General features: G+C 39.8%; 1 protein-coding gene across 4 annotated transcripts in view; it reads right to left on the reverse strand.

The window, feature by feature from the left end:
* LOC137176234 (zeta-sarcoglycan) overlaps positions 1-26,812 on the reverse strand; it is a 366,313-nt gene that overhangs the window by 224,595 nt on the left and 114,906 nt on the right. Inside the window, exon 2 of one of the 4 annotated variants that reach the window (XM_067582409.1) lies at positions 16,992-17,069. The exons of 2 other annotated variants lie outside the window; for them this stretch is intronic. In XM_067582409.1, coding sequence (XP_067438510.1) covers positions 16,992-17,015 — 24 coding nt within the window. In that variant the 5' untranslated portion in view covers positions 17,016-17,069. Of the gene's footprint in view, positions 1-16,991; positions 17,395-26,812 lie in introns of those variants that run through there. One more of the 4 variants, XM_067582418.1, reaches the window with a different exon arrangement.

A 26,812-nucleotide genomic window follows, 5' to 3' on the forward strand; every position in this document is an offset into this window, starting at 1 on the left:
CAAATCCCCCAAATACTTCAAACATTCGCTCTCTCTTTTTCTCTCTATCTTTATTGGCGCCGTTTCAGGCAATAGAGAAAATGTTTTAGAATATATTTATGCTAATTTTCCACAGCTGGAGTCACAGGAATTACAATCAATAGGAATATGTGAAAAACCTGATGGAAAACAAGTGGTCCCATCCCGATTTTAGGCACCACTGCCAACAGCCTTGCTAAGGATTTGGACTGACAAAGCACTGTGCCAAAGGGTCAGAAGAGGAAGTTTAACTGTGTGGATCCGTGCTGATGAAGACTGGTCATGGAGCGATTTGTTCCAGTTTAACAATGATAATGCTGTTTGCCCTTCTCTTAGAAGGAAAGGCTACAGCAAAAGAAGCAATCTGCTCTCCACAAAAAATCAAATTAAGCAGGTTGCTTACTTGCACACTTGATATAAGCTGGAGAATCGGTGCATTAGAGACGCGACGGATTGAAAATTTCATTTCACAATTACAGTGACCAAAATGATCACAGTTATCAGTATTATTGTTAAATTGCGCTGAATATGTGCTGATACACACACTGACATCATTTCACGTTTTATATTGAAAAACACAAATAAAATTAGCAGCACTATGAACTTTTTTGTTTGCATAAACATCAAAATAACAACATAGCAAATACCTTATGGAAATATATGAAAACCATATCAAATGTGCATTAACATTAAAGATGGCACCATGCGGCCATGAGAGGTAACCGCACTTTGCACTGCAGCAAACAGCGATGTCTGTCTCATCTATTGTATGTATGTGATGTATCCCTGATCTCATTAAGCTGTTGCTTTTCTTTCTTTGACTTTACAGGAACTCCTCAGCTGCATTCAGACTAAAAACAGTGCTGTGTAATACAATACAAGGGGCTGTGTTGCTGTGAGTGGATGTTACAACTCTGGAAAGTTATCGAGCTGCAACCCTGTTTACTAGCAGGTACATGTGAAAGGTGTCTGTGTTCACGGACCTCCGAAAAAAAGTATAACTAGAACTGTGTACATCTGCAAGACTGCAGCCATCCGTAGTTGTGGAACGCGGAAAGCACGAATTGGCCTTGAATTAGTGAGTTACTCCTCTTAGAAGGCTGAAAAATCTCTGGAGTGCTGTCACTGCCTTGTTTTCACTGACACAAAACAAACCTATGTTGCATGCTGCATCTGGGAGACTGATGCAGGACAGTATTTACCATGAGTTTTTCAAAGCACGGTAATCAAACATGGTTTTAATGATACTTGAAATTTGAAATAGTAATACTTACCGCCAGGAATTTGACCTTGGATTATTGTGAAACCGTTTCATCCCTACTGTGTATCGGTTTATAATATGCACCAGCATCATCTGATTTCTTCTGCAATAGTGTGCTATTTGACTTCAGCAAACAGCAACATTGATTTTCTACAGCATTGCTTTTGGAGACCCTATTTTTTTTTTTTTTTTTTTTTTATGACCATTTTTCAGACTGGTTTATTAGCTGGTGCCTGCTCAACTTGCCTAACAGGACTTTTCGCTCATGCCATATTGCATCCTCAAAGGAATCCAACTGAATAGCTTCAGAGAAAGATCCAAACTGCACACAGTAAAATGATTTAAATAGGCACCACAGCATTGCACATAACAACAGTTACAATTTTTACCTTCCAACAAGGGTGACAGCCACTGCAGCCAAATGCTGGTATGAGTTGGTTGGTAAATTTGTTTTCTTTTACCACTAATTAAGAAAGACAACTACTGTTTTGAAAATTATATTTGGGTTAAATAGTCATGAATCCCAGCGGACAAACTTTTTTTACTTTCTTTGCAGAAGCTGCTTCTAGACAAAATACAAAAAGACACAAATTATTTTGTGCAGCACGACTCATTTGGCTCAATGAGTTTTGTTCTACTTAAGACTGATTAAAACAGAAACAGTGGTAGACAAAAAGACTGATTGACTATCTGGTTATCAGCCCAGTTTACTGATCCGCTTACTGATAGCTTAAAGAGTGACATTTGGATAAATTGTCAGAGAAGTGTGAGACGCCAGTGTGGACAGCTGGTAATTGAGACTGGCATATTTTAGAGTGTTTAAACAGCTTCACAGTGTGAGCTGTAGAAGTAAGGCTAATATTTTATGCCTGGGGACTATATATATACTGTTTCCTCTTTCAGCAGTGGCATCCTGCCTGACGTGTGTCTGTTAGTAAGAGACAGATTGTGCTTACCATATTGGCAATAGCTGAGTTGTGATATTTAAACACGTAAACCTTGAGTTTATCCAGGCATGTGTGTGTCAAAAGTAGAATAATCAAGTATATCACTGACCCATGTGTGAACAGCAGCGTCAAGATCACCAAGGCAAACAGTTGGAGGGTCATGAACGGTCAGGAAGCACTTTATTATAATTATATTGGTTACCTGCTGGTGAGACACTGTTTGCACTGAGCTTCCACTTGGCCTTGGCTCAAACTGAAGAGAAATGCCTTACCACAAGCACCACAGAACTGTTCTCCTTTAAATGCATGAACTGAATGTCCAAGCCAGTTTAAGGACATTTAAATGCATGAACTATTTAAATGCACACCGCTTCAAAGTATAAACACTATCTTGAACATTGGACAAGGCGTTCTATACGAAAGAAGCACAAAATACACACAGGGGAAGCAGGAGAGAATTGAAAACAATAGGCATAAAAATACCAATGAGGAAAGGTCAATTCTGATCATACACATTATGAATCACACTTTTCAGCTTACACTCTGTCCTATAGAATTCAATGTATTTCTTTTTTTTTTTTTTAAAGATCCTCTCCAGACATGTATTAAGACATATAAAGATAATCGACTTGGAACAATAATAGTGTGTCTGATATGGTTTTTCTACAAAAAAAAGTGTAATTACCACTTTAAAATCCTTAAAATGACATCTCCTTCTCCCTCATTAAAAATTCCAGAATCTATGAATATGCAAATATATTCATGACAGCAGTGCAGCAGCTTCTCTGGCTCCAGGTTATGGTGTAAAGAGTGTTAGGGACTCTTCTCTTAATGAGAGTAAGTGTGCAGATAACATGACCATTGCAACTGGGCCAAGAAGGTACAGCCTAGTGGTGCAATGGATCATAGTTGATCCGTGATCCGTACGGATCGCTCCCCACGCTTCAGCACGCATGTGAACTGCAGATTAATTGCAAAATTTAATGTCTCATTTAAGACAAAGTAAACAAACTGCTTTAAGTACAAGTCATGGTCAGACAGCACATCACTAACAGGGATTTTGAAGAGCAATGACCAAACCAGCATCTAACGGGTCTGAAGTGACATCTGCAGGTATGTTTACATGCTGTTTAATGTGCCGCAGCTGAGCAGCTAATTGGCTATCTAGCTGCTAACTGACGTTAGCGGTGCACTTTTCCCCGGTGAATGTTTGTTTGGTGGCTCGTTCAACGAGCTGCAGGACAAGACGTGTGTTCATGTTTGTAAGTTGTCATCAAGTTTTGATGATGTGGACACAGGCTGTTGTTTCATTCACTACCATGTTTAAAAGAGGAAGGTATCAGGCCTCATATTGCAATTTAATTTAACAATTGAGCTTTGGATATTTTATATATTTTAAGATTTTATTTGAACATTGGACATCTTGAATGTCGTTTTCATTTAAGACCATGGGCAAAAGTTCCATGCTGTAAGTTTGAGTTGAGTTTTGTGATCCGTTGCACCCCTAGTACAGCCCAACTGAACTTCTGAGCATTCTCAACAACTTGCCCACCTCACTTCCACAGAAACTTAGAGCAGCGCTCAATAGATTACTGTTCCTGAGGACACAATGTCCTGCGGGCAGTGGACTGGCGTAGCAGACTACAATGGCTCAGAGGCAAAAGGTAGCGGTGTGCACAGAAGCAGAAGAGGGGTTAGAGGGCCGGTCTGTTAGCCAAGCTAACGCGACCAGGCCAGCCACTCTATCGTTCTTTCTGGTCGACGTTCTCTTACTGGATAACAAAATGGATCTGATCTGACTGAGACTGAGCGTTCATCGGGAGATGAGGAACTGTTGTGTTTTTCTCCTGATGGAAACTTGGCTAAACAACAATATGTCGGACTCGGCTTTTCAACTCAACGGGTTGCTATTCTTCTGTGCAGACCAGAAATCAGCTGTTGGGGAACACCCGTGGAGGTAGACTGTGCATATAATTATCTTTAATTATGAATGATTGGTGACATAGGAAATCCTGCCTGACTGAATGTTTTTGAGACTGTCCTTGTGGTACACTGCGGTTTCAAAGCAGAAATGCTCAGCCATGGCACTGACTGCTTTTTTAGCACCTTCTATTTCTTGTAGCACATGAAAAACACCACATGGACATGTTATCAAGGTCAAAAACTTGATTTTCATTGGAGGGGTCTTTAAAGATATTTTTTTGCCTTTATTTGTCAGTTAATGGCGAAGTGGCCGACAGGAAACCAGGGCAGAGAGAGATGAGTACGACATGCAACAAGGGTCCCTTGCCAGACTCGAACCAGAGTCATTGCAAATATATGGCATGCATAGTAACCATTCAGCTACCAGGGCACTTCCAGAATTTTATGTTTTTCATGCTTTTTAATTAAATATTTACTATCTGACTGATTACTGTACTTCAAGATGTCATTCGCTGCCATTCCAAACATTTCTAGTGTAGTAATGTGATCTAGGGCTGAAATGATCGGTCAATTCATCAATTACTTGATCGACAGAAAATTCATCGTAACTATTTTGATAACTGATCAATCGTTTGAGTCATTTTTGCTGTGTTCCAGCTTCACCAGTGAGAGATTTTGCTGTTTATCTCTGTTTTTATATTATTTTAAACTGAATATTTTGGGATTTTGTTGTCGGCCGCACAAAACAAGACATTGTAGGACGTCATCTCGGGCTCTGGAAAACTGTGATGGACATTTTTTGCTATTTCCCGGCACTCTATAGACCAAACAACTTATCGAGCGGAGGAAAAGGTTAGCAGTGAGTTGTCGATCTGTCAGTAAATGTACAGTACAGGTTGTCAAGTTAATAAATGCTGCAGCTTCTCTGGTCTGTTGTTTCCTGAACTGCTGGAAAAGTGAAGGTGGGTTAGCCCCGAAGTCAGCGACGATGGCTTAGCCTAACCTGATCAGCCTCACTCAAGGTGGACTGACCTTTACGGTGGACCAGCTATTCTCATTCTAGTGTCAATAGTGTCAGAGAAGGGCTGATCTACTGAGTGCCCCCCCCCCCCCCACATACTGAAACTGAAAACACTGAAGCTTATGATAGAGATGTGTTTACAGGTGTGTAAAAACCTGTGTTCACTGATCCGTCTGTGTCCTGTGAGTCTTCTTTGGCGGTAAGCTATAAGTGAAGTCGTTTTTACAGGAAGACACACACACACACACACACACACACACACACACACACACACAGTAAATGAACAACACTTTGCGCTAATCCTTTTGAGAGTGATGGTGGGAGGAGTCATATTTCTAGCTGGTTAGCATATAAATTGGCTTTTGTTGTGTGCGTGTGTGTGTGTGTGTGTGTGTGTGTGTGTGTGTATACCTCACTTCCAGTGCTGAGTATCCAGCCCTGGGCAATGGTAGACATGATACATCCATCTATTCCTTACTGTCCACACCACTTGTATTGATTGTAAAACTCAATCAGCGTCACATGTAAATTATTTCAGCGTGTGTGTGTGTGTGTGTGTTTGTTTGTGTGTGTTTGTGTGTATGTCCGTTGCACCTTTTTTAGCCCCGAGGCAACGCATGATGACTAATCCATTCATCCATTACACTTTCCTCCACTTTCCACATCCCTGTGTTTACTGCTGTCATACACTGTATGTTTCATTGTCATTACAGTGTGTAACTTCACCCTGGCTGTCCCCTTGTTCTTTCTTTCTTTTCTATGTATTCCAGTGCCCACAGCCTGTTGTCCCACTGTCCCTCATATTATTTATAAAGTTATCATTTTAAACTATATATAATACAGTGGAGGCAGGTCCATAGAGGCAGAGGAGGTTGATCCTCCTCTGTTTTTTGAGAGGCAAAAGGGAGATCAAAATATAAAAAAAGAATATTTGGTTGAAATAAACTATTACAAATCTTTGTATTATTTATAAAGTATTTTTTCTCTCCTCCTCCTCCTCCTATGCATCCGTGTTGAGAAATAGGACCTTTGGCGTATCCTGAGATGTCGCCACAGGTCAACACACAATGTTGTACACACTTTGTTTTGCAACATACATCGCTAGTGTGTTTACTACACTACATCATATGAATACAGTACAATATAATGATAGGTCTAAATCAAGAATTTTAAATGATTTGATCATTACATATAGCAAAAAATGTATTTTGGGGAATTTAACATGAGAGTCATTATAATACCTCGATGTACAAGATGTCTGAATAGATCAACTGAAACCATCAGTTTGACAGATGAAACAGTTATTCAAGGCTTTTATCTTGAATAGGCAGCAATTACACTGCATTGTCTCCAAAGATAATTGTAGTACAGGTGATAAACAAAAACTACAAGAGCTCCATCAAATAAATAGCAATCTAATACAAAAACACCATTATCTAGCCTCAAAAAAGAAAAAAAAGGCAACACCACTTTGTGACAAAAATGACTTTAAAGGCTCTGCAAAGTTAATATTTATTGCAGAGCTGTTTGTATTTGTTTTTTATTGAGCCGTTATTGTCCACCACCTGTAAATAATACATACAGTTTAGTCATTAAGGATCATTCACGCTGGATCCGCAGGGAGCGAATGCAGCATCTGTCTCAGGCTGCAGTTCACTGACAGATAGTCACACTGCATCACATCATGTCAACACTTTGATAACAAAGTCATCTGCGTTTTGACTTTGCCATCCCACTGTGCGGCTGTGCGTGCTTAGATGGGACAAATGATGCTAAATGTGTTCCCGGCCCGTTTTTGTTAATCCTCTCCTGCACTCCACCTGAACCCCCCCGCCTCCTCAACTTTTACTGCCGTTCAAAGAAATGATGATGTTCTGCTTTGTTGCGAGTCTGATGCTGATGAAACAACCACATCAAGACCACCCAAAAAGATTTTTCTTTTAGCCTGAGTTTCTTGCCATCCGTTTTTTTTTTGCTAACAAAGCAAAACAGACCAATCACGGCAATGTGTGATAAGGATTTGTGACATTTGTATGATTTCAAAGGCTAAACTAAACAAATTTACACTATTCATCTGCTGATCATGGAGAATGTCAGGGGAGGGATGAACTGTCTAGTTATCCAAGATCTGTATTTGGTAACCATGACAACACATTACTGTAGCAGGATTAGGAAAGTCTTTCATCTAAATTCTGTACTTAAGAGAATTTCAAGGACTCCTTTTTAAATTATTCACTCACACCGCAGGGTCATTATTTTGTTCTAATTGGTTCGGAGCATCTTTTAACCACAGGTCATCATATCATCTCTTTATTTCAAAAAGGGGATGAAATATATGGATATATAAGGTTTCTGAAGGGCACTGATATCACTCTGCACGGTATCTTTTTGATGTATTGAACAATTCAGTATCTGCTGTCTTTTTGTCCAGTCAAACATTCACATTTTATAACATCTGAGCATATTCCCAACTTCTCTCACATCCAATAGTCATCCAGTATTCATGTTTGAATGCTTGCCTCCGGCAAGTTAATAATGTACAGTATACTCTGTCTCTGGCAGCCACTGCTGTAGATTTCATACATGAATTGATTTTGAATCTACAGTACACTAGTGCGGTTTGTCAGTGTCAGCTGTTGCTAGTCTCATATAATACGGTTCTACCTAGATATGTCAGACGGTGTTTGATACCGACTACAATTAAAAACACACAAAACAGGAAATCCAATGTTTTTTTTCAGGATACTGACAACACACACAGGCAATAAGCTGTCACAGAGTTTTACCATTACAAGTCACATGCAGTAGGTAGTCTGTCACGCAGCAGAATGTTTGAGCCACTTCTGTAATTTAGTTTATCACTTTGTAGCGGCTTAAAAAAAGACTTCCTCTGTTAGCACACCACTTTAAATCACTGTCACTATATCCACAGAAATCCCTCAACACAGATATGTGCTTCCTGTAGACCTGTTCATCTGCATGACTATCTGTTCTGTTCAAACAGACAACCCATCCAGATGAACGCTTCAATATTTTATCACACCACTGTCATATCAAGAATGTACTGTTTTGTGAAATTCAACCGAGAACTCGATGCCTAAAGAAGTCAGCAGCTGCCCATACTTGTCAGTCTTCATGAAAAATAGATTTCAACATTTCATAGATTTGTTGTTCTCTGCGCTGTAGATGGTTGTAGATGTATGCTGCATTTTAAATAACTATTGTGACATGCCCCTTACAACATCTGCGTGATTTGATCGTCCTGAGAGATACGGCAAATTCACCAAAGTCTGCAATTATTTACAGAGTCTTTATTCATGTGAATGATTTACATTTATATTTTATACACTCTGCTTAATTTACATAAATGCAGAAAAAAATTCAGCCGTGTACGCGACATCTGCTGCTTCAAATTTGATGTTTTGTCTTTCGATACAAAAACGTGCAAAACAAACAGTCTACATACTGTATATTACATGACATGTCAGATAGAAGACAGTGAGACATTTTGAGTTTAATCACCTCAAGGTGATGTAGCGATAGAAAAGCAAATGTCAGCGACTGAAAGCGACAACTACATGATTCCTGCATTTTAAAGCTGCACGAGGAGGTTTTGCAGTTTGGAAGGACTTAGACTTGGATTTTCTATAAACCATTAAGTGCTCAATTAACTAGAATGAATGCTATGTAAACTTTGGGCTCATTTAAACAATATTTCTTACAGTAGGTGGTCGTTGGGGTGAAGTTGATTAGTGGTGAATGATAATATTCTTGCAAAAAAAAGGCTCATCCAGTCTCAGCGTACCATAATTCTAGCTTTCTAGTGACATAATGTTCACAAGCACTGACTGATTTCATGGACTGGACAATTTGTACTTCAGTTTGTCACTCTCAGTGCGCAGAGAGCTCTTCCTACTAGTGATATTATCATACAACTTAAATTAATTTGGACAAACAGAGTGAAACTAATGGGTCCGGGGACCAAAAGCGGGCCAGCCGAGATGAGATGAATTTTGTTGCAGCCTCAGTTTGTAAATCTTGTCTGATAAGAGAGGTGTAGTTTTACTTCGAAATCTAGCTCCATGGGAACTATGGACCACAGAGAACTATGGCTGTACAGTATTTGGCTGTGTTGAGCCTTTGGAGGATTCATTGCATGGTTGTTTTTCCTGGTATCTGCTGGGGGAACAAAGCACCGAACGCCAGTATCATTTATCTATAATTTATGCTGAGTGAGAAAAAGACAGATGAGAAAAGACAGGTGAAACAAGGAAGGCACACATAGAGACAGAAAGGCAGTGACTCAGAGGCGGAGAAACTTCCCATTAAAATTAAGTGGGCAGAAGCAAAAAATTAAGAGAGAACGGAGACACAAAACAGCGCCCTAAAGAAATCAAACGATAAACACCATCGTTTTTGTTTCCCCTCTCCATTTCTAAAGCGTCATTAATAAATCTCATTAATTGGGCTGTTCATCTAACGCTGCTTTTTGAGCTTGTTTTCATGCAATCTGGTGCCGTTTGGATGTGTGTTTAAGATCAAAACGTGATCAAGGCACCGGTATACATTATGCATATACTCCCACACAAACTGCAACTCCAGCTTATTATGTGGAAGCCTGTTGTTCTGTAGGATGAAGTATTAACTTATATAACAGCAGAATGTGTACTGTATCAAGACTTACTTATCAAGTTCAAACTTTGAGCACATTTAAGTGAAATTATAATACTTTTTTTGTCTACCAGATTTTTATTAACACACTATACGTTACTCGAAAAGAGGAAGTACACTCAGTCGACAAAGTTTAACAAGCATCAACTTCTTCATCCTCAAGGGAATCTTTGGATCTAGTATAACCTTACACAAACAAAAAAAAGGATCCAAGACAAACCGAGTGAAGAGCGGCGATGGATCCAATACTCCAGCTGTATCATTAAAGCTCTCAGACCTCGTTCCGCACCCCCATAAAGTATCCAGGGCAATTACAGAAAGCTATTATGTCACGCCTATGCAGTGTAAAGTGGCAAGTGCTTCATCTAGACTTTTTGGGACCCCCTCCAGCTTTTCATTACAGCCTCTCTATTCACTAATGGCTACCCTGGGAGCATTTCCCAGCTGCAGTCAAAAAAGTTGAAGAATTGGGACAGTGAGCTCAACTTTAGTTTCTCTAGTTGACTCACTGAAATACGCCTTTACCGAAAGATTAAGAGGCATGAGAGCATGTGACGAGCATGTGATTAAGGCTGATTCATTGGTTCATTCACTCATCTCCGTGTTGAGCTTTGTTAAATATTAATATTGACAAGACACTTAAGCTTCAGTTCAGTGATCCCAGACGCACTATAAACCGGGAATACACAAAGTCTGCTGGAGCGAAAACACAATGTAATGTGCATGATTTAAATGTAAACCAAGGCTCACTATATAGTTGGCGCCGTCTGGATCGACTTCAAGGTTTCAAGCTACATCGGGAAACTACACGCGCTCGGTAGTATCATGATTCACTCACACACACACACACACACACAACCGCTAAATGTTCTGTGTAGGTGAAGACAAGGGTTAGAGCCAGGAGACGCATGTCCACACACATGTACAAAGCATTCTCCAGCTATCTTTTCAGTGTTTAATTAGTGCATGATTGAGACAGGAGGAAATTTCATTATCTGCACTCGGCTATTGTAATCAGAATTGCAGTAGGGGCCATCTTCACCCTGACACACACACACACACATGCACACGTATGCAAATCCACAGGCGTATATTTTATACACATATAGATATACTACCATATACAAAAAGTGACAAACACATTTGAATCCAATCAAGCACCCACTACCGTGCTCAGCGAAGTGCATACACTTGCAGGTACGGTGCACCAGTAAGTCGATAGGCACGCACACACACAAGGTTATTTATGATGTACCCTCTTCCTCCTGGCACCTGGATTAAAATTTGATACTCTGTGTGTGTGTGAGTTTGTCAGCGTGTGTGTGTGTGTGTGTGTGTCCTAATCAGTGTAGCCCCATAAACCTCTCAGTGTCTCAGTGGGTGTATTCTAACACCAGATGTGCTTCCCTCTCTCGTATCCCATCAACCATTCTGTCCCTCCTCCAGTGAACTCTGGGATATTACCAGTAGATGCTTTGCTGAAATTTAATAAGGAGGACAGGGAGGAGGTTAATTATCATTTCTTAACACATTTTGGTTTCAAAGGTCTAAAGATAACAAGGAGCTCTATGTCTTTTTTTTATTTTATTTTACATTGAAAGAGATGCCGTTCCCCTCTAGCCCTAAATCATTCACAGCAGTAGATAAAAGTTGTTTTACTCCTAAAGTTCATAATATTAATTCAGAATGGCAATAACTCTTTTTTAGCTTGAACATTTTGGCACAAATTAGCCCCAAATGCTGTTAACGGTGGGGGCTTAATTGGCATACAGCAAAAGGCAGACATTCTTTCATGTATTTCAGCATTCATTCATTAGTTACTGTTATTTCTCTGAAGCTGATAATATCAACCTCTACCTAACACATGATCCTAATGAGTGGAGAGACATAACAGATGCATTAGGGGTATGAGGGATCTGGTTTGATGAGTATAAATCACACTATATGGCGTTCACAGTCACTATCATCGTGCAAAAGAATATGATTGCATTTCACATAAATGCATTCCATAATGCTGCAAACATGATTTTGCTTCAGGATGTTCCTAGTGACATCTCTGAGAGCACACATCCCAACACTTCTTCACCATCTGCCACCAACAAAATCTCAAAACTTCACCTACATTTATGCTGAAAAAGGTGCATCTTCATCTTGTTTTGTGACATAATATAACCTCTATCTATGTTGTAAAGACATCACGCACCTCGCAGGAAAGCATACTACTCAACACTGCAGTTTTATCTAGCTGGGGTATGCAACTTTGGAGAAACCAGCAAGAGTAGCAGTGATGTTGATAGGTTTTCAATGTAGGAGGTAGAGTTCCCGGGACCCACAGGTGGTCATTTGAGTGAGTAATTTTTTTCACCATCCTACCAGAACCATCCCAAAAATACAATCTAGGCCGTCCCAAAATGAATGTGGATTGTCCCCAATTTAAAATCTGTCTTTCTACATTATCATTCCTTAAAATCGTTCAAAGTGACCTTTAACATAAATAAAACATCATACCAATTATTAGATGATCAATCAATTTATCTGAAAAGATTAGAGACTGGAGGTAAATCAGTTACAACACAAACAAAGTGAGGAAAATGGATGAAATAAAAACTGCTTTCAATGAGCAGAAAACATTAAACTGTGCTAAGTATGATACATTAGATAGATCCCGATAAAACATTTGAATGGTCCTCTCTGTCTGAAGAGTACAAATGTCCCTCTCCTTAGTCACTTATAAACCCAAAGCTCCTGCACTGTTTCATCATATTGTAGCTTTAACTTTCATAGCTAACTTAACAATACTACCACATATTGATACACAGTTTATGAGGCATTTTTCCCACTGAGTGATGCGTTGAAGAAGCTACCTCAACCTCTAAAGGCCGGAGGGACTGGAGGGAGGGAGCAACAATTCATATTTCCCTGCAACCTTGATGAATGGAATATTGAATCATCGTTTTTGATTGTTAAGTAGTCTTAAAAAGTCAGATGGTCAGTTTATCCCCAGATGGCTAAACTTACCGACTCACTCCGATCAGTTTACCTCTAACCTGGAGCAATTTCATCCACAGGAACACTTTTTTTTGAGAGATTATATTTTCAGGCCCCTTTGTCATAGATGTATCTTACCATTTCATTTTATAAGGGACCTCCTGAAATAAATATAGATGTTTTCATTCTACTAATCTTCTAAAAATTGGCTCATCTCACCCCACGCGCCCCTAATGTGGGGTGCTACCCAATGACTGCATGTGAGCTATGCTCCTGCATACACATGCATTTACCTTCTGTAGCTTGCAGGCTGTGGGAGGAATTCAAGCTGGACACTACAGCAGACCAACATGGTGTTCTGGCTGTTCAGACTGAAGCTGCAGCAGATGGGAGACATGCAGCTCCATCTCAGGTCTAGCTAACATTACTACAGAAAGATACCCACAGATGTGGAAAGAAAGTGCTGTGCTCAACATCATGACTCCTGTATTTCTATGCTGCCACATATGGAAGCATATATTTTGCAAGAGGGGGGTCTTGTGCCTTGCCAGACGCATCTGGAATGATATCTGGGCAGTGGCTAATCTTCCAGACACAGGGGGGAGTAACAGACAGTTCTGCTACACACCGTATAGTAAATTTGTTGTGAGGCAATATGGAGCACTGGGATAGGGTCACAGAGTTGTTACACCCAGTTGCTGTGTCTGGATCATACGCAGCCGTGACTCAGATCCACATGGACAATAGCAAGGTTTCATCTTTAGTAGGATGTAAGCTGTAATAGTGCTGTATCAGACAGTATTTACATTCTGCAATACCAATATTTACATTGAGTGGATGAACATATGTACATAGCAGATTTTATTTGTGTTTTTTTTTTATTCCCAGGAGGGTGCAGACAATAATACAACAGATTTTATTTATTTATTGTTCTGCATAATCTGTTCTCACTGTTTGAATGAAATCTTGAAAATGATAAATGCTTTTTCATTAAACTTACAGCAAAAACAATCAAGTCATTACATTTATTATCTATTTACATGCTGCACAAATAATGACAACCAAATGTGGTGTAACGCTTGTTTATTGTGTTTTTTGGAACACAATAAAATATATAACACATTATGGGAATACTATAACTTATATAAGATTAAGGGTGTAACGGTACACAAAATTCACAGTTTGGTATGTACCTCGGTTTTAGGGTCACGGTTCGGTATGTTTTCGGTACAGCAGGAAATGAAGAAAGGTGGAAAATAACATTTTTGGTCTTTTATTTTGAAAAATGTAAACGTCCCACAGTGGCTCACTGGCCAAAACTGTTACTGAAACAGTTAAGTTGCTGCAGTAGAAAACAAAACAACCTTTCTGTTTCCTGCAAGGAGTCAGGACACCTGCTGGCAGCTGTTTTATGCTGATTTATGGTCTAACTGTATATAAAGTAGTTGAAACTAGCTCCACCTCCAGCAGCTACAACAGTAACATGCTGCTCACACACTGATGCTTCAGTATTAATAACCTAATGATGTCATATATAATAATGTATCAGTCAGAGGGACCAAACCACTACTTTTACTGCAATACTTTTTAAACTACATTTTTCTCTCTCAGAACTGCTTCTTACAATGTGCTGTCTGACAGTTGCTGTATGACTGTCACAGAGAGGGGAGGGGGACAGGGAGATGCGGTATCCTTTCATAGATAATGGAGTATATTTTAATAATAGTGTTATGGGTCTCTGGTTTGTCATTCTGACAGCAACAACACTACATGAGCATGGGTAACTAGGGTAACTAGGCTACCTTGGCTAAGCCAGCTAGCGTACATCCATGCTACAGTTTAGTGGTGCGCTGCCAAAGCTCTAGACCTCTCGCTCTAGAATTATTGTTCGGCACATCAGAGTAAGAGGATTATTCAACTATTTTGACAGTAATTGTTTGGGTCATGGAGCGTATTCTTCGTATGACTGCATGCACCGAACATTCCTACCCTGACAGTTCAGGACGAATACATGTACCATTACACCTCTATATAAGACATATATAATTACCATAAACAATATGTATACAAGAAAGAAGAAAAGGTGTGTCCAGAGGTTTCCTGACTGTTGATTCTAAACACAGGTCAGACTCTGCATGTGGCATCATATGGGTGCTGCAGCAATCTTCTACTGTTTTGGAAATGATTGTCCTTTAGAAAGAATATCACAATTACATATCTGACAGTAATTACTGCATCTCAATGACACCCACATTACTGTCAAAGAATAGTGAAACATAGCTTGATTGTCTACTATCTTACACCTACAGAGTGGCTAATGTTAGTGTTGGGTTAATACACAAGGTAGCTACATAAGTAGCTAGCTACACTGGCTACATAGTTCAGGAAAATAAGAAATTCACCCACAAACAAATCAAACCAGATAGTTACCTGTTCAACAGAAATACAGCAACCATGGCATCACCACCATGGCATCACCATGCCATACTGATGTTGACTCTGGTTTGACCTCTTGCTTTATCCAACCTCTTTTTGGTTGTAGCCTTTTCTTCTTCTGTCTTTCTTTTCTTGCTTTGTTTAGAAGTGCAAGCTGTTGTAGGTATAGGTGGAACTAGCAACTTGCTCACTAGTTTTAGCGATATGTCTGCCTAGCCTTGTGGAAGACTGTGGTCACGTGCAATGAGTGCACAGGCAGAGTGCAGAATTGTGTACCCTAACTTTAATCATAGTCTGTTTCAAATCAGACATTTTGCTTGTGCAAACTGAATTACCTTTTGATGTACAGATAAAATTGTCACGCAGTGTTCTATTTTATACCCTACTACAATAGATAATACTAGAGTAGATATAATATACAATACTCCACCATATTATAAGATACTGAAGTATAAAGCAAAGTCTGGCTAAAGATGTGTTTCTTTATACAGTACTTGATACATGCAGGGTAGTGAAATCCCTCCCTCTCTATCACTCTGTGAAACACCCACTCCTCCATGGATCTCATCTCTCTGTCGTTCCTGCTCTGCCTCCAACTAGTCCACTCATGGTCCACATGTCTTATTTACCAACACTCAAAATTGCCAACATCTCCCAGAGTAGAGAGTTTAAGGTGAATGCAAATAGAATCATGTACGAATCCCCCACCACCCTTCACAATATATGTGTCTTTTCCATTTAAATCTTCTCCTCAGTCCTCTACCCATCAAGCACAGTGTGGCAGGTAGTAGTGATTATGCCTCCCAAAGCAATATACACACAGAAAGAGGACGTATTATTGCTTCAGCCAATTTCCTCCGTGCACACCCAGAAACATCCGAGCCAAACTGTCGTTATTTCCTCCTTAGTAGAAACCAATCGACTAGCAGCTGTTGTATCTCTGTATTATCTGGTAAGATTGGCTTAGAGAACTGCGAAATTTTAGAGTCTGTGGTCTAGATTTTACTCATATAAATAGATTTTAATTGACTGAAAACTGCATTCTGCAAAAATAAAAACACAAAGATTCTAAAGAGATAGAAGAACCAAAAAGAAATTCATGAATTAATTTTCTTTACCCGCTACTTCTTTTTCAGGGCCATAAGGATTTGGAAGTTACTCAAGCATGCACTGAGTAGAAGACACAAGTACAGCAAGGACCTGTTGTCTATCACAGCTAACACAAACAGACAGAAAAGCTCTCACAATCCTATTCTGTTCATTACTTACACCTATGGGCGATTCATTAGCTCCAGTCCACCTGTCCTGTATGTCTTCATACTATGTGAGGATTCTGGACCACCCAGAGGAAACTCAAGTGCACATGAAGTGAAAAAAAAAAAAGAAACTCAGTGAACCACAGGCCTTTTTGCTATAGTGGGAAATGAGCCACAAGAGCCATATTATTCCGTTAGAAAGCCAAATGTGGAGCCATCAGTGCACGGAACAAGATTAGCAATGAAACAGTCAGTTAAATTTGCTCAAGTTCCCAAGCAGCCCCATTTTATGTTAAATTGGTATCAGAATGCACATACAGACTGCAAACAGATGGCAGATGCAACATGCAAATTAGATCCACATCACTGAATTACTGGTCTACCAGGACATACGATACTGTACGTTGCCCAGGGCTGGGCGAATGCAGAGCCATGTGTAGAAGAACAGATGACATGACAGTGAAAAATACCTTCTCTCTCCAGTTTTTCTTCATCCCTCTCTGCTGTCATCCTCTTCTGGCTCTTTTAACCACCAGTGATGAAGAGGGCTAAGTAAGAGTCATCAGAGCAGACAGAGGAGAGAGGTTCAGGGCTATACAGCTGACAATGCCTGGTCCCTGTTCTCTGTTTCAACATTAAATACACACAGGAGGCCATTTATACAAATGGAAACTGTGGAATAGGGATGTATACTAAAGATGTGTGTGTTTATGTGTTTGTATATTTACATCAATGAATCTACACCCTGTGTTCTTGTAGTTAACTGTCTCTGTGTTTGTGTGTGTATGCTTCATCATCTCTAATAATGGTTGCTATGCTGCTGTGAGCCCAAGTTTAAGTATAGCTAAAGACACGGCACAGCTAAACACAAGACGAGTGTCTATGAACAGACATAAAAGCAGAATGTTGCTCAAACACACACACACACACCTTCAGTAAGGGCAAGGAGTCATTACCATACAGACACACTGATGGACAAGTTTCTGCTGGACAATTACCAACATCAACGCTTGCATGGCCGGATGCTCTCATCTGTAAGTCTGTGTATAAACGCACAAACTACAAGGCTTACAAATGCCACCCCCAACCCACCCACCTACCCCCCCAAACACACACACACACACCATCTGTGTTCAGCCCCTAACCAGCTCTTAAGTATCCATGTCTTTCTAGGAACACAACCCATTAGTTTCCAGAGAGACGCAGTTTTAGTGTGTAAAAGCGTGCTTGTGTTTATGTGTGTCTGTGTGTGTTTGTGCTGTGAGAAAGAGCAAGAGAGAGCATTAGCACTGTGTTACAGCGATAATGGCATTGTGTTAAGGCCATAACGGCTTCTCGGTTGCATACCCAGTCATGCTATGTGCCAGCCACTGTTGGAAACTGTATTTGGTTCAGGGACACGGGGAGAAGCCATTACCGAATCCCCTTAGTCAAATATGGACAAGAAGCAGCACAGCAGAATCATGAAAAATGCCCCTAAGGCCCAATTTATTGTCTCAGACACATTCAGAAATTGGTAAAAAAAAATAAGCTGAAGCTTAAAAAACAGCTCAGAGAAACAGACAGAAATAGAGGGAGTCCATATATTTAAGAGTGTACCTTGTGGCTTTGGATTAAAATGTTTATGCAAGTGTAAAATTGGATTGCAATGATTTCAGGCTCTGAGGTGCGAAGGCTCCCGAAACGTAGTGACATAATGTCAGAGCGGTAGTTTTAATGTAGTTTATTATTTCTTTGGCGCAAGCGCTCATTGTGCTCTTGGTATTTGATTGATCTCTTGTCAATCAACCGAGCGGCCAGAGGTACGTAATGTTTGGAAGAGCAGCAGGTCTCAGAACACAGAACGCTCCAGCAAAATACACTGGATCTGTCTGAACTTTTTCTGCAAAGTCATCTCACACAGCATTGGCCAATCAAATATGTGCATGTATTATAAACCAATGCAGATGTTTCAGAGGTTTGGCATCTGATAAGTCTTCAAACTCACACATCTATTACTCTAACTGGACTTGTTTGGATCTCATGTCACTGTCTCTGCCTGCAGCAGGTGAAGAAATGTGATAAACTCAACCAAACAAACTTTATCTCATTTCTTTAAAAAAAACACATTAAATCCGATTGTGTCAAAGATATCCTCTCTTTTGATCTACTGAAGTTCTACCTTGTTTGTCATTCACCCCTTTCTCACCTCACCTGTACACCTGTAATGAGCCCCATTGTGTCAGCCTGAGTCAAATGTCATCATCCTCCGATCTGTTATCAAATGTCAGAGCGCTTTGATCTGACTCTTTATCTGCCCTCAGACTTGCTGATTTATCTTTCCCACTGTCTCTCCGTATAACTCTTGGTCAGTTGGCTTGTCAGTCTAGGCATGCCCACACGCAAACACACACACACACACACACTTTTCCTACATCTAAAATGATTTAATCATATTAGATGTTTTCATATGGACCTCAGAAGATAACAGCAATAACAAAAAAAAAAAAAAAAAATACACATGAAACCTGAATCCACATTTCACTGCACAAACTCTTTTTGGGATTTGTACATGTTTGGGGGAGAGCAGAGAAAAGAAATATGATAGTTTGACAAAGTTACAGATGACAAATGTGTCCCCAGATTGGAGGCAGGGCACAGCGTACATTGACTGCACGGACTACGGGGACCGCAAAGCTAATATTTCTTTCTACACTGTTCCTGCATTGACCTGCCTGTTGTTGTTTACTTCAGTGTGTTGATATGACAAAGAGAGACAAAGCAAGAGAAAATGAAAAGGTTGACACCCTTTGGTCTCATATTAAACTTCTCAACTTTGACCGTTCACACTTTAATTGTTGGAATTTTAGCGATCGCCTGCAAGGATTTGAAGCGGAGTGTGTTGGAGTGTGGGCGTCTGTGCCTCTCTGATCTCTTCAATCACTAATAGATGTGAAGGACAGCTTGTCATATTTTTCTTTCTGTCTCTCTTTGATTATGTTCCACCTTTTTTCACTCCCTTCATCCTTTTTTTTTCTGTTTAGACCGGTCTGATGTGACAGGTTTAATCAACTGGAGCTGATTTGAATAACGTGTGTGTGTGTGTGTGTTTGGTTTGTGTGGTGGTATGTGTGTGCTGATTCATTAAAAGAGAATGTGCGTGACTTTTTTATGAATGTCTTTTACCTTGATAAAACTCTGACATGTGTAAGGTTGTGTCTCCTCGTGATTTCTCATGCTTGCATGAGCCTGTCAGTGTGAGCCGGTGTTTCCCCTAGCAACATTAATATCATATATCAATATACTGATATATAATATCAACATATATTACAGAACTTTTGGACCTGATCAAACAAGCCTTGCCATATTTTCTTTTATTTCCCAGTGATCCACTCAGAAGATCATGCTAGCTTCTAGCATCCGCGCCACTGTCACCAGATTCAGGTTGGGTACCTTTAAAAAAAACTGATATTTTGGCCTGAATCAGACATTTGGGGTTGACGTCTGTCCATCTTTTGGGCCGATTACTTTAATAAATGACTCTTTCTGGCTTTTTACTTGCTAACCTTTTATCGCACTAGCAGTAACATAAGAAGTGTAGTTGTCATCAACTCAAGTAATGTTATCTTCACTTCACCTGTCTCTCCTATTCTCTGCACCGCTCCATGTGTGTGTGTGTGGAAGGGCTGAGCCCCACCAGAGAGCAGAGGAGATGTGAACAGGTTCAAGCAGCAACACGGCCCGTGTGAGCCACGTGTCATCTAGAGGTTTGCCGTCTAACCTATTTTTTCTGTGACAGACGGTGAAAATGATCTGTTGATAGTCATATTAACATCGTACCAGCAACATTACACCTTTCACTATAGTTTCAATGTCTATAAATGTAGAATATGGCACGCCGGGGCAGGGAGCCTCTCTGGCAGGGAACTCCACCGCGGTGAGACGGTGACACACTCTCAACTCCTGCTCTTCTGTGATATTAGTTCAAACCGGGATTCCTGACTGTTGCTTTCAGATCCAGAGAGATTTGGTGTTGTTCTTTTCCTTATACTTAGTGTCCTCATGGAGGGATTTTCTTTACTTGGAGCAGTGACAGCAAGGGTTTAACTGGCGGAATAATCAATATAATCAATAAAAAAAAAACCCCGTCCTGTGCGAAGAACGTATGTGGCTGACACAGAAGTAGCCCCAGCCAGACCCCACCATGCCCTTCAGACAGGTCTAACCTAAATATAAATGACATTTATAATGAAATGATATGAAACATTATATTACTGACGGCCATTATCAAAGTCAAACTCTATGTAGAAAGATACTTCTGGCAGTATCAACATCACGTTTCGTGACAACACTGCACAGATGTTCCCAAACGCAAATGATTATTGATTTCTGACAAAGCCCTCCGGCAGCTGTTGTAATTCTGACCGGTGACGTTATCACAGAATGAGTCTAAGTAAGACGAGGTGGACGGATGAGTCAACAAACATGGGACATTAACCCTGGATTGTACCATAATCGTAACCTTGTGGTTATTAGTGTAACCATGACAACAAAGGTCCCCCTAAACCTAACCAATTCGTTTTTGAGCCTGAACTTAACCGAACCTTAACCATAGCTTTGTCAAAAAACATATTTTTCAACAGTGATTGGTGACAGTTTTGGAAGGCAGAGATATATGAGGTTGTCCTGTCGATAGGGGCGTCAGATCAGAAACTGTGTATTTTATTATTTAATTTGGTGGATTCGTGTATGTGTGTGTAAAGCCGTATCGTATGTAACAATATTTATAACTCAGGTTCCCTAAAGGTACGATGAATGTCTGTTTTTTCAGTAAGCTCTTGTGGTTCCTAGTGACAATGAATACAAGTCATTTCAGCAAACAAACTTTGTAGTCTGTCTATGAAGTATATCTTAATTAAGCTCAAATATATACAAATCTGTTTTTGTAAGATTATTATTCAAGCTCATTATGGTGGCAACACTGTGTTCTGTTATGATAACATTGTCTTTGCACACTTCAGATTATTGTAGCTCATAACGTTTTTTCTTTATTATGAAAAAAAAGGGTTTGTGATGATTTCTTTGTGACTGCACCTTGAAACATGACCTTTTTATCCTCAAACTTTTCCAGCGACATTAGAAATGCACCGCTTCCAAATGTATTCTCAGATTTAAGGGTACTACATATTGTTTTGGAGCTCTGATCCTTTTAAATATGAGGCTAAAAAACAAATATAAAAGCCTTTTCCTGGCCTCAGGCATATTTTATATTAGGCTTTCTTTGTGCTGAACAGTGGAGAAGAAAAAAGAAAGAATGAAAGCTTAAAACAAAGGAGAGAGAAAAAGAATGTTTGTTTGTGCAGGCTTGTGTGTATTGGGGAGTTGTAATGGGGGACTCAATATACAAAAAAAAAAAAATAGAAAAATAGGCCTTCAATTTGCTGTCACAGAAAACAATATCGCTATCTAGACAACAAAAATAACATCGCGCACAGTCCAAATCAACAATCCTCCCGTAAGAGTGAGAAAGAAACAGACAAAAGGGAATTTATTGATGCTCAACAATGTTTTTGTTTTTATGTAAATGCACAAAATTCCTAAAAAAAAAAAAAAAGAGATAGAGATACTATTAATGGCAAAGACAGAAGTGTGTAATAGTTTCCACTCCATTAAACTACTGTGTCATGAATCCAGTAACAGATACGGTATGCCAAATGATATTTCCCTGTCCCTTTAGTTTATCATATCTTAACATACTGTGTTCTGTTGGAGCCATTCAACACAGAGTTTATGTCATTTTTCTCATGATATCAGTATAATATTATAGGGACTGTCAGTCTGCCCATCTGGCCCAGAGTCACTTAAGACAAGGAAGAGATGTGTCTGCAGTTAAATGTCTCAAATGCTGTTTCTCTTCTTAAAATATCCAAAACACACCCAACATAGCCTAGTGCATACAGAAAAACACACATCACAGCATCGGTCACATCGTCTATTTACTGTAATGAAACTAGAGGTAGTTCAAAATGATTTTATCAGTACGTACACCATACATGGTCAACAGGCAGACTCCAGTCAGGATCCGGACCAGGAACCAAATTTACCCGAGACCGCTTTTGTTTGACACATCACTCTCACCTAAGCAGTCAGCATTCAGCCGGCCGCTAGTTGCCAGTTAGCAAGGTTGTTGTGGAATGTAGAAGCTCCGGTTGATAAAGTAAAATGTCTTGTTCAAAACTAGTCAATACAAAAAAAGACAGGTTGGCAGTGAAAAACATGCATTTAAGGATGACTGGACTTAGAAATATGTGTTCAGTTTGCCTGAAGTACAAGACCATTGTGCTTGATTTGCCATATAACGGTGGCTTTATTGAAGAAATGCCACTAAAACACCTAATATTCCTGTTTTGAACAAAACTATCCAAAAAACACCGAGGTAAGAACCACAAAACTGTATCAGTTGAAGTTGTGAAATCAAGCCTCCAGCAGAATAACTGTAAAACGTTTTCAACAATGAACGCAGTGAAGAACTCACCAATGATCACCAATGAAGTGGACACCAGTGTCTCCACTTGACCATCACACCTTTTTATGCTCAACTTGGTTATACAAGAAAGATCTCACATCTCCCATTAATACAGACACTCTGGAGTTTTTGTACTGAAATATTATCATGTAATGCACCCTTACCAGACCTTTGATGCAGTGGAAATGTATCAAGTGCGTCTCTAAGACTTGTATTTGAGTACCACAATCCAGTCAGATAGTTGTTCACATAAGACGGAAAAAGTCAAGTATTTTCAATATTTACTGCTGTATGACTGGATGAAAGTTTTGTGCAGAATAATATCCTATCTAGTATGAGTTAGACTCAGAGAGGAGAGGAGGAGGAGAGAGGAAAAAAATCTGCTGGAAGTTGCTAAATTGTCTGTCTTGTACACGGGTGAGCAGACACAGTACAGAGAAACACCCTCCTCACATTAATATGCAAGACATGGAATGAAGAAAAGAGACAAGGGAATGAAAAAAAAAATGAGGTGGAACGGAGAAGGACTAAATGTAAAGGAGGAGAGAACTTAAATCCCATATTAACCTCTGTAAGAAAATGGGCGGTTTGCCACAATGCACATCGGGATGTTACTGCCATGTTAAAAATACTATCCAGGGGCGTCCTGGTGGCCTAATGGTTCAGGCGGATATCACATAACGTCCGTGGCTCGTCTCTCAGCTGAGTGACCTGTGTTGCATGCCATCATCCTTCCTGTCTTTACACTGTGTCAATAAAAAATAACTTTCTATCTGTAATGAAATCAGGATGAGTGACACATTGAAGTTATGGCAAAACTCTCCGTGTTTGCAACTCTAGTCCAGAAGATCCTTGGTGGATTTTTTTATGACTCATTTGAGTGTATGATGGCTTGAACTTTGAGCTTTGAAATATTGAAAGGTTTCAACAATTCAGTAATAAATTGACCACCATATATTCAGGGAAACCTATACACCAAGAGTTTTGGATATGTAAGACAGTGAGGGCTGCAAATGAAAGGACTGAATGAATAATCAAGAGGGGTGAAGAAGAAGAGAACTTAATCCTAGTTGAAATATTCAAATCTGCACATTATCATCCATATTGTAAGGGTGAGTAACCACAACTAAGAACAGTACCCCGTCACATAAATATACAACGATCAGATGATGAGAGAGCTAATATGAAAGGAAACGGTGAAAATGTCAAGTAGGAGAAATGCAACAGCAGTGGAAGAGGAAGTTAATTCTGGGAGATGGAACTAAAGCCATATATTAGCCTTTCTAGTGGAAGGGTGAGAGAACAGAGACAGGCGATGAATAGGAATCACAATAATTGTGCAATTGTGTTAGTACATATGAACTGAGAGATGCACTTGGAGCAGGGATGAGTAAGAGGAGGGGAAAAAAAACCTGTGGCCAGTGACTCTTATCAGAGGTTTAGTTATACAAACAGCTCCTCCTCAGGCAGCCGCGATCATATTTCTTCTGTTAGTGTTAGATGTAGCATGTGGCCACAGAAGTAAAACGGCTTCATTCAAATTCTAATGGAGCAAAAGTCTATGTTTCGTCAACCGTGCACATAGAAAACGTGATCTTTGTTTGATATAAATTATTAATATTTCAAATATGAATTAAGCTTTTTCGTACTAGAATAATAAAATCAATTGCTTTTTCAGTCCACTGGGTTTTTTTCTGGTGAGGTCAGCAGAGGTCACAGTCAGCGAGACTGGAAGGAAGTTGGTCAAAACAAAGATGGGGACATCAGTGAAAGAAATCAGAAATGCACTGTAGCCAGGCGCATTGGGGAGAGTACAGAGCATTAACTGGCTTTTTCAACAGAAGCACAATCGCAAACCATGCGTTGGAGAAAAAACAAATTAAAAGACAAATTAACTATAATATTATATAGTTGCCAATGGCTTGCTTTACCACAGAGAAACAACATATTTGCTGCATACTTAGTTCAAGTTAACATATTTATTCTCTCTCTCACTCGCTCTCTTGTGTGCATGTGTGTGCGCCAAGCAGCAACCTCCGGGGCTGTAAAAGGAAGCCAATGCGGAAGTGCCAAAAACTGCAGTTCCTTGAATGGCCACTTGAGGGTGGCTCCAAAAGCGAGTCATTCCCCATAGACCCCCATGTTAAACAGAAATAAACATGTTTACAGCCTGGTACAAAAAATGGTTTTGGTCTCTGTAGCTAATTTCCTCTTTCATGACAACTGTACGGGGGTGAATTTTTTAAAACCCACCCGTTTAAATTTTATTAAGCCGTAAAGTTATGCATAATGAAAGACATGGCTGCTTTGAGTGACAGGTCCACCAGCCGCTAGGTGGCTTGTTTCAGCCATTCAGCCCACCTCTTTGCCCATTTTTGATTGGTTGGGAGTTAGGCAGAGTCACGTACTGCCAAGATGGCTCACTTTGAGCTTCAAAACCGCTCTTCAGAAACCAACGGGTGACGTCACGGTAACTACGTCCATATTTTAATACAGTCTATGGGGTGCGCATGTGTGCGTTTGTGTGTATTCTACAAGACATGAGGCAGTAGACCATCTCTGAGCCAGAAACCCAGGAACATCAGGAAGAACCTGGCTACACTGAAGAGGATCCTGGAAGTCATGTGGGCCAGCAGACTTGGTCAAACTTATGGTGATGTTGGAGCTCCACCAAAATCATGAGGAGGAGGTGAAAAGATACCAGGAAGTCACACCACTGGCACTCACAGAAGACCCACTGAGCTGGTAGAAAGCTTTCCTGGCCCAGCTGGTGAAAAGATACCTTTGTATCCCAGGTACTAGGGTAGGGGGTAGGTAAGGAGTCTTCTTGACGCCTGGAGATGTTGTCACAGCACAAAGGAGCACTCTGACCTCAGAGCATGTCGATCAGCTCCTCTTTCTAAGCAAGAATGCTTTACTGTCCAAATGTCTTTGAACTTTTTAGTCCCAAGGCCAGCAGCGAACAGTAGCACATTTTATTTATTTTAATTTAAGAGGCATGTTTTATTTAATTTAATTTCAATTTAACAGTAATTTACTTTCAAATTCCCCAGTGCCTGAAGGGGCTGCATAACTGTTTTGTACAAGTTGCATTGTTCAAAGGACTCGTAATACTACAGTAGTCCACACACGTTTGCATTCAGGCGAGTTGGACAATGTAGAATGTAATACAAACAGTTCAGTTTGTCAAGTGCATGCAAAAAAACAGGTTTTTATGACAGCGTTTGTCAGCCGATAATCCTGTTTTGCTGCAATAAAAATGACTGAAGTGAGTTGAACAGACTGAAAACAAAACAGATGTTGACAATGTTTTCCTTCAAAATAAATCAAAATATGTTACCGCAATACTCAGCATATTGCAAAATGTTTAAAATTGCAATATCATATGGTGAATCAAGTATCATGATAATATCATATCGTGGGGACCAGACTGATGTCCACACTGATGCAGGCCATTTGGTAATTTTCTATGTATTCTTACATGTGTAAAATGCAGCAAATGCAAATCGCTGTCCAGGAATTATCATCATAAGAGAGAGACAAAGAGAGAAGAGAGTGTGTAGATGAAACGGTTTACTTCGAGTGGAGTCGTAATAATAAACAAACAGGAGGTCAAAGGTGCTGCGCCGCTATAAATTATTCTGAACGCAGCTCATTTTCTGAGTCAAGATCAATTTTCACATTAGGATGTAAAAACAGATTCCATGTGAAGTAGTTTGCGGCAAAGAAAGTTGTTTTCAAATGCAAACAAAAAGGTCGAGGAAGAAGCATTTTAATAAATGATGA

The sequence above is a fragment of the Thunnus thynnus genome, chromosome 3 (genome assembly GCF_963924715.1).
Source record: "Thunnus thynnus chromosome 3, fThuThy2.1, whole genome shotgun sequence".
NCBI classification, from domain to species: domain Eukaryota; kingdom Metazoa; phylum Chordata; class Actinopteri; order Scombriformes; family Scombridae; genus Thunnus; species Thunnus thynnus.